Source organism: Pyrus communis, chromosome 2, assembly GCF_963583255.1.
Source record: "Pyrus communis chromosome 2, drPyrComm1.1, whole genome shotgun sequence".
NCBI lineage: Eukaryota > Viridiplantae > Streptophyta > Magnoliopsida > Rosales > Rosaceae > Pyrus > Pyrus communis.
Genome location: NC_084804.1, coordinates 31,440,786 through 31,449,881, shown reverse-complemented (window position 1 = coordinate 31,449,881; position 9,096 = coordinate 31,440,786). Strand labels below are relative to the sequence as shown.

At 38.3% G+C, this 9,096-nt stretch overlaps 1 protein-coding gene across 1 annotated transcript; it reads left to right on the top strand.

Annotated features, from left to right (window-relative positions):
- The first annotated feature begins 546 nt into the window (after window positions 1-546).
- Window positions 547-5,124, top strand: LOC137725782 (ABC transporter G family member 1-like). The gene is made up of 8 exons (XM_068464566.1): window positions 547-958; window positions 2,510-2,589; window positions 2,810-3,280; window positions 3,389-3,475; window positions 3,562-3,681; window positions 3,809-4,003; window positions 4,100-4,186; window positions 4,271-5,124. Exons 1-8 carry the CDS (start codon window positions 601-603, stop codon window positions 4,970-4,972), a joined length of 2,100 nt encoding a protein of 699 aa, XP_068320667.1. The 5' UTR covers window positions 547-600; the 3' UTR covers window positions 4,973-5,124.
- Window positions 5,125-9,096: the final 3,972 nt, after the last annotated feature.

The following is a 9,096-nucleotide window of genomic DNA, read 5'->3' as shown; positions in this document are numbered from 1 at the left end:
CCAACTGTTTATTTTTCAAGTTGCATTTTATATATTATTCTTGTAAAATATGAGTTAAATTGAAAATGTTTAATGCATCTAATTAAGTTTAAGAGATTAACAAATACTATGTACTATGAAATATTGAAATTTCATCATAACATCAAATAGATAAATATTTCGGATTAAAATAATTTTTTTAGAAAGATATTTTATGAATGATGGTTTAAAAAATAAAATGTTTAGATTGTCAAAGTTTGATATAGAATGAACTCTCCCGACTCTATTTTTTATAACAAAATAGGGGTTCCGTGCACGAATGGCCAATAATATGGGCACGAATAGCCAACAATATGGGAGGCTTATATAATTTTTTTTTGTCCTAAGGCCTATGTATTTGAGGTCTTGCGCAATTTTCTCCACAAGAGGGCCCAGGCCCTGTCCTCTTCTTCGCACGTTTTTTACACGAGAGGTGAAAAAAATAATGTTACTTACATTTTTAAGATTCTTTAAATACACGGAATCCTTAACCATTTCCCCAACACAAACTCACCCTAAAATCTCTCCTCTCTCCTCTCTTCTCTCTCCTCTCTCTGTGACATAGAAATTGCCGATATCCATATGGCTTCTACTATTAATTTCAATGTCCACCACAAAGCTACTGAGCATGAATATGGTTCAGCAGCACTGGAGGTTGAAACACAAGTTAATAATATTGATCTAGCAGTACTGCCAAGAGCTGGCGGAGGAGGAGGTGCCGGAATCCAAAACAACAACCATGCAAAGATATTGGAGGAGGGTGTTTTGCTGACATGGGAGGACGTGTGGGTGACAGTAGTTTCCAAGAAAAATAACAGTATTGGTAGCAGCAGCAGATCAATCCTGCAAGGTCTAACCGGTTATGCCAAGCCTGGGGAGCTCTTGGCTATAATGGGCCCTTCTGGCTGTGGCAAGTCCACTCTTCTTGATGCTTTAGGAGGTAATAATCGATATCCTCCTTAATAATTCTTTCCATTTTCCACTCCACGAAATATAGTTTCAGCATGGTTTAACGATTGCATGCAGGTATAGAGATCAGTATCAAAATTTTCAATGTGGTCAAAACACGAGTGTTACGTTACGTGTTACTATACAAATGGTGAAAGATGTGAGGTAAAAAGTTAGTAACTTAAAAAATAAAATTTATTACCACTTATATAAAAACACATGATGTACCATCTGTATTTCGATCACAATAAAATATTTCTATGTGGATGTTAATTTTTCGTTGTCAAATCAAACAATATTTAATCAATCTTGTGAGCAATATAGATTCTTGTGTCAGAGAATTAACAAAATAAAACAAATATAAAGGACAGTTTTGTATTTACGTGTCAAGATTTTTGAGTCAGACTGGTGACCCTTTACTATATTGATACTGTTTTGATTTAATTAATATTCTGTAAAGTTTAACAAATATTAAGTTTTATTACAAAATGTATTTTTATTATTAAATATGAAATCATATGATTATATTAAGTTGTAAATACTTTTGCCAGACTCTTGTTGTTGAATTCTCGACACATTTCTCATGTAAGACCAAACTTTTATTAGTAGAATTTCAAATTGTCTTGCCCATGTCACTAGTTGCACTTGTGACCTACTATGTTTCACGTGCCGAGTTCTGTTCCTAAAATAGGATCTTATTTGGTTTTTTTTATGACAATTTTGGGAATTACTTTATTATGTATGTTCATCGTATATGATCATAAATTATTTTAAATTTTTTTAATTTAAAATTGAACATAAATAATATTTAATAAAAATTAACTGCATAATATATAATAAACAGATATAATAAAGTAATTTACGTAATCCTCACAAAGAGCATAGAAAGAGATCCTCATCCAAAGCCGCCTATCATTCATAGACAATTACGTTTTGGGAGAATAGCCATGCATTCAGTCAATCTGATTAGAAAGACATGACAATTAAGACCTGTACCAAAATTGTGTTGTTGCATGATTGAAGATGTTAATTAATTGAAAAATGCTAGATTGAAGAGGAGTTCCTCCTGCCCTCAATTTGTTTAGTGGTTAATTAACAAAATTTTATATTTATAATCAGAATTATTACTATTATAAATATTTCTGTTAAAATTAATTTTATAAAAGGAAAATCATTCAAATCAAGATTGTTTAGCCAATCAATGGAAGTAAATATAAAGACAGTTCTAAATGTTTTTATAGAATTTGTGCATCTGTTTTTATGCAGTCCAATAACTAAACGGTCTCATATTTTATTTATTTCTTGCAAATATGGTCTTTACAAAGTGTTTTATCATGTAAACTTCTTTGGTCATAATAAGTGTGAATTAGGTTTCGTAAAATTTGCCATGTTATGACTTAAGGATGAAACATTCTCATCCATTGAGGAGTCAAGTTAATTCCTATTTAACTAGTTGGACTGCTGAGTTCTAAACTAACTATATTAAAGACCACCCCTATGTGCAAAGGCACTCTAACTTACAAGTCATGTTCATACACTGCAGGGAGACTGAATTCAAACACAAGGCAAACAGGGAAGATCCTAATCAATGGGCATAAACAATCACTGGCTTATGGAACTTCGGTGAGTGTGACTTCAATAATACGTATATTGAATACATGTGTTTGTGTTTTAACTATTAGATTTAATTCACAATTATTTAAATCTTCTATTTTCAATCTCAGTTATTCATTCTCGCATATCATTAAATGATATGCAATGTCTTGAAGAAATTTTCCTTAATTTTTCACACTTTTATTTCCTTATTTTTTAATAAATCACATCTACTTGCCTGCGGACACAGGCATATGTCACACAAGATGATACTTTAATGACGACATTAACCGTTAAAGAAGCAGTATATTACTCTGCTCAGCTGCAACTGCCAGACTCCATGACCAAGTCAGAGAAGAAAGAGAGAGCAGAAGTTACAATTAGAGAGATGGGTTTGCAGGACGCCATGAACACAAGGATTGGAGGTTGGGGAGTTAAAGGCATAAGTGGTGGCCAAAAGAGAAGAGTCAGCATTTGCATTGAGCTTCTCACACGGCCTAAACTTCTATTCCTCGACGAACCGACAAGCGGCCTTGACAGTGCAGCTTCTTATTATGTCATGAGCAGAATTGCAAATCTTGATAAAGGTGATGGAACTCCAAGGACTATTGTTACATCCATCCATCAGCCTAGCTCTGAAGTCTTTCAACTTTTCAATAGTCTTTGTCTGCTGTCTTCTGGAAGAACTGTTTATTTTGGTCCTGCTTCTGCAGCAAATCAGGTGAGACCAGCTCCATGTATATTAGTTGGCTTATTTTCTAATTAAGTTCAGAAAAAAACCTGAGTTATTTGTTGTTAACTATGTACTGCTGTTCTTAATTGATTGCAGTTTTTCACTTTAACTGGTTTCCCATGCCCAACTCTCCAAAATCCATCGGATCACTTCCTTAAGACCATAAACAAAGATTTTGAGCAGGTAAGAAAATCTCTTTGGAAACAGAAAGTCACATGATATGTCGATAAACCTTTAGAAATCTAACAGAACTTTGTAACACATCGCAGGACATTGAGCAAGGCGTAACCACACCAACAGAAATAGCAATTGATACTCTAATAAGATCCTACAAAGAATCTGAAACCTATCAGCAAGTTCACATACAAGTAGCTGAACTATGTAAACAGGTAAACTAGTAATCAAATTCATAGAAGTAATTATGCACATACCTTTTTAAAATACTCATAATTTGCAATAGTTAGCCCATGATTAATGGGGGCAACATCGACTAACCTTAATTGACATGAAATTTAGGACTTCGGTGAAAAATTGGAGAAGAGAAGCCATGCTGGCTTTCTTACACAATGTCTCGTACTTACAAAAAGATCATTCGTGAACATGCATAGAGATCGAGGCTACTATTGGTTGCGCCTGGCTATATACATCTTCATGACTCTAGGCCTCGGTACTGTCTATCATGAGCTTGGACATGGTTATAGATCCATTCAGGTGAGTGAGAGAGAGATCCTTTCTGTACTACGAATAAAAGGAAATTGTGTCCCCTTAGTAGACGGTTAATTTGAACTAAACATTCATATGTTGCAGGCAAGAGGCTCGCTGCTCATGTTCATATCTACTTTTCTAACTTTCATGGCCATTGGTGGATTCCCTTCCTTTGTGGAAGACATGAAGGTAAATTAATTTAGAATACTTCATTAGCAATTGATGTTATAAATTAGTGTTCCTAAACTCTACTTTCTGATGTTGTAAATACAGGTATTTGAAAGAGAAAGACTAAACGGGCACTACGGTGTCTGTGCATTTGCTTTTGGCAACACATTTTCTTCTGTTCCTTTCTTGGTAATGATTTCTTTAATTCCCGGGGCAATAGTTTATTACCTTGCTGGACTTCAAACCGGATTCGAACACTTTGTTTTCTTTTCTTGTGTGTTATTTGCTTGCATGATGTTGGTTGAGAGTCTTATGATGATAGTTGCTAGTATTGTGCCCAATTACCTCATGGGGATAATAGCTGGTGCTGGAATTCAAGGGCTTATGATGTTATCTGGTGGATTTTTCCAATTACCAAGTGATATTCCGGGACCGGTGTGGAAGTACCCAATGTACCACATTGCCTTCCACAAGTACGCATACCAGGGATTGTTCAAAAATGAATTCAAAGGAACAATGTTTCCGGCAAGTGAAGCCGGAGGGCCGTTCACCCTTAGCGGCGAGCAAATTTTGAGAGATATATGGCAAGTGGAAATGGGATATTCTAAGTGGGTGAATGTTGCTGTGTTGTTAGGGATGGTAGTTCTATATCGAATACTGTTCTTGGTTATCATCAAGACTACAGAGAAGGTGAAGACTGTTAAAGCAGCTCTTCTGTCAACGTCTCCTAAGCAAAGCATGCAAGTATTGGCCAATCCCTCCTCTACCCCCGTGCATGGAGAGAACCACTTGCATAATGTCATATGAAGGTGTGTTGAGCAGAGAGATAGGTACTTCAATCAGTAGTGGAATGAAATTGGGAATACTAAAGTTGTACCATCGGAAGAACTTACCACAATGTTTCTCATTTCCTTGTGTAATATGACCTTCTGTAATAAAGTTGTATTTTCAAGTTTTAAGATTGATCTGAAATGATTTGGTGAAGGTTCCGATCCTCTTCATCGTTGTTTCTCTCTCGTTGTATGTATAAACCAAATCAAGTCGGCTTTATGTTTTCATGCAACCTCATAAAAATTGACACAAATGATCGTTTATGTGATAAATATGTATTTCAATTTTTGGGATTGGTTCAAATTTATTTTTTGCAGGTTTCGATCCACATTGTCGGGATTGACACTAATGTTCCTTTTATTCACACTCGCCGTTGCTATTTTTTGGTTAAAAACTAACCACAAGTGCTCCTCCCTATGCAATGAAATGCATTTGAAATATTGGGATTGATCCGAAATCATTTGGTGCGGGTTTCGATCCAACTTTGTCGGTGTTTCTCTCTAGTTTTACATAGAAGCATATCAAGTTGACTTCATGTTAGCCTTATGTGATCATACAGTTAAAACACAAAGAATAGAAGAACGATAATTAAGTTGACTTTATGCCAGTTGAGCATCAAGGAGCAGGGTCTAGAAGCCTAGACACACGCAACTCAGGCGTTGGCCCAAACCCAAGAAGACAGGAGGGCTTCCCACGCACGAGCACAGCGCTTCGCAGGTTGACCTGGTTTAGCGCCTGCACTCGTGCACCCAACCCGAGCCACTCTAAACAGATCAGATCCCAGACTGGTTCAACCGAACCACCGATCGACAATCGAATTAGCTTCAGTTTAGGCTAGACTGACTAGTCTATCAACGAACCAGAAATTGACCCAATGACGCTTCCAACCCTTTTTTTCGTCGATTCGCACCCGTTTTTCAGCATTTCTCACCCTTTTTTTTTATTTTTATAGATTTGACCCGTTTCGGCTCAAATTTTACCACGATAGCCATTGTTACGCCCTAGACCAAGCATCTAGGTGCTACAGCTTAACCTGCAGCATTGCAGGCCCACGATGAAGTCGAGTAGGCCCCAGCAAGCAAGGGCAGAAGGCCAGGTGCAAAACCCAAGTCCAGAACGCACAAGCTTAGTATGCAGCAGCTCCAGCCTAAACCAAGGAAGTACTTGTTGTAGCTCAGGCAGCCCAAGCCCACTTCCTAACAGCTCAAACCCAAGACCAAATGCCGACCTTTGTTCCCAAGAACATGCACTACCTAACGAGCTTATCCTTCCCAAGCCTAAGGCCTGGGATCCCAACTCGAGGCACCCAATGTCTACTACAATTTTACCACTTACAAAGATGCCCATTAGATGAGCTCTGCCAATCTAAATAGTGATCCATACCTATCCCAGCAGGTTACATACTTGACCAGCGTCTTCGCGCGACAATTCATCTTGGCAAGTTAACTCTTCGAGCACATCAAAACACAGCGCACTATTGACGAGTCATTTTGACGAAGGATGAAAACTGATAATGATATTCTTTCTAAACGCATCCCACCAAGCTGTCACTCGACCAACCATGAACCAAACGTTTAGTCAGCTGCATTCCCCTCATTGGCCACCACAAAAACATTTTCCCGTCTTAAACAGCTCTTTCTCGTAGTTAGTCAGTTTTGATCCGACCCTGATTTTCTGCTCGGTTTGTCAAGATCAAGGCGTGTGTACGACGTCTTCGTTTGCTTTCGACTCTAAGGTTGGGGTGCTGTCGTCCTAGGGGTCAAGATCGAGGTCGAATTCTTTGTAGCTCGTCTGCTGACCCTCTGACTGTGATTGCTATGCCAATTCATCTATGGAATTGCTGGAACTTAGCTCTTCCTTTTGGATCATGTTCATGTTTTTTACAACATAGCAGTGCACCACTGTTTGGTCTCCTTTTATTTCCTTTACCCTGCATGAGATGGGGTATTTGAGTAGTTAATGATAGCTAAACAGAATAGCTTTCATCTTGTGCAACCAATTCCAACAGAGGATGGCATTGTAGAGAGTCAGGTAGTCCATAACATGTAAAGTCACCAAGTAGTTAGAGGGCTCTACTCGGACTACCAATTTTACCGTCTCTAGGGATTAGACTGGTGCCCCGTTGAAGGTATGAAAGGTGGTTCTCCCCTTGTTGATGTTATCAAGAATGCCCATTTTTCTGCAGCATCCTTGAAGAGGACATTCACTCTAGATCCATTAGCCACTAAGACTTGGCTAACCATGGTGTTGGAGATTTGCACCTTGACGACGAGGGCACCGTCATGGGATGAGTGGACGTCTTTCAAGTTTTGATCGAAGAACATTAAGATGTTAGAGTTAATGGTCAACGGTTTGTTATTGAAAGCCATCATTTTAGGCTTCTTACAGACCGTTTCTCTTTCTTTCTTGGTGTTTCCCAAATATTTCTGCTCGCTGTATATGCAATTTACTTTTGGGAGTGTCTCTTTCCGTAGATATTGAATTGGATGAAGATCTTGGAGTCTTCTTGACTTTCTACGATGTCTCTCAAGGGTAACTTATTGTGGCGACGCTATAGGACTCAGGTCAATAATATATGTAGGACTTAGGTGTGCGTTGTTCGAGTCAATGCGTCTTTAAAGCGAAATACGACTTTTTGCAAATCTTTCACTTGCACTTTCGTGCCGGTGAGTCTTGTGGTTTCTTTGGCTAGTGAACTTCGTCGGACGCCCTCCAAGGACTAACATATCTCAATAACATCTTCCTATATCTCGCCTATGACGGTAGCCCCATCAACTCAAAGTTAGTCGCTTGTGTAGAGATGTCGGGTCCGTAACAGGATGATTTAGGGAAAATATTCATAGAGGTTGAGTGGTTTGGTCGAAAGGAATATGAGTTTATCTCTCAATGAAAGCACCAATTATTGGAACTAAATTTGCGCACAGTCGTAGATGATGGATGCACAAACTCAAGCAACCTGCAAAACAGAGAACAACCACAAGCAACCCTTAAACTGGGGGTGGGCATGTCAGCTAATGGGTATCCGACGGTCAAATTAGTAAGTAGTTTTAGACTTGAGCAATGGGCAAGAGAATAAGAGTATAGAGATTGCTTACTAGAAACGAGCCTTAGATGGGTGTACTTATACCGTTTGGGAGAGAAACTTTTTTAGGATAGAATCCCCATTCTAAGCCAGGAGAATTATAGAGGATATCTAGATGTAGATATTGCACCTTCTTAGGAGTTGTGATTACTTGCGGCACGGCGCATGCCAATTCCTAGATTGTGGGACCACCAAGACTTACGAGAAATTTGATTGTGTATATATCCAGATTTGATTTCGTGTTTTGCGAACAAGCATGGTCATACCAGTAGAGTCATTCAGACTTCACTTATTACCCTATAACAGAGTAATGAGCACCTCTGCTCCCATTTAGTCCAGCTCCACTCGGAGTTATTGAGTCCATGACTGGACTTCTGATGTAACGATATTCAGATTAGCCTTACGCCATCCCTAGAAAATTATGGTCCAACAGAGATGAAAATCCTCACAACTAACAAAATGTGTAAATCATGCCATGGCATTTAAAATCAAACCAAAAAAACATAATCCACAATTGTAAGCAAGAAGGTTAGCCCTTGTGTTATGATCAAAATGTAATTCGACAACAACTTGATAACATGGATTAATTATTTCATAATAAACAGCTACGCCTTTGTTTATATGATCCAAAAATTTACGTAAGTACACGTTATTAGGCCTGGTAAACGGGTCGTGTCTGTCGTGTTCGTGTCGTTTTCGTGTAACACCTGTTATCTTAACAGGTCGTGTTGTGTCACACCCGTTATCTTAACAGGTCCTTAACAGGTCGGGTCACTTTACCCAACAGGTAAAGTGATAACGGGTCCTTAACAGGTCGCGTCACTTTACCCAACGGGTAAAGTGACCCGACCCGTTATGACCAGCTATGACCCGTTAAGAAAAATGTATTTTTTTTCTTAAATTTTCACATACCACACATTGCCACATAAATATTACTTCAAAACATTAAAACACATTTGTCGTTTAAGTACTACATCTACACTTTAAGAGCCTAATAAACAAACATCCATACACTACT

Excerpts from the sequence above, each read along its gene's own strand:
- LOC137725782 (XM_068464566.1), top strand. The coding sequence starts at position 601 with ATGGCTTCTACTATTAATTTCAATGTCCACCACAAAGCTACTGAGCAT. Across the intron at positions 2,590-2,809 it reads CACTGGCTTATGGAACTTCG|GCATATGTCACACAAGATGA; the intron begins GTGAGTGTGACT and ends CTGCGGACACAG. Across the intron at positions 4,004-4,099 it reads ATGGTTATAGATCCATTCAG|GCAAGAGGCTCGCTGCTCAT; the intron begins GTGAGTGAGAGA and ends CATATGTTGCAG.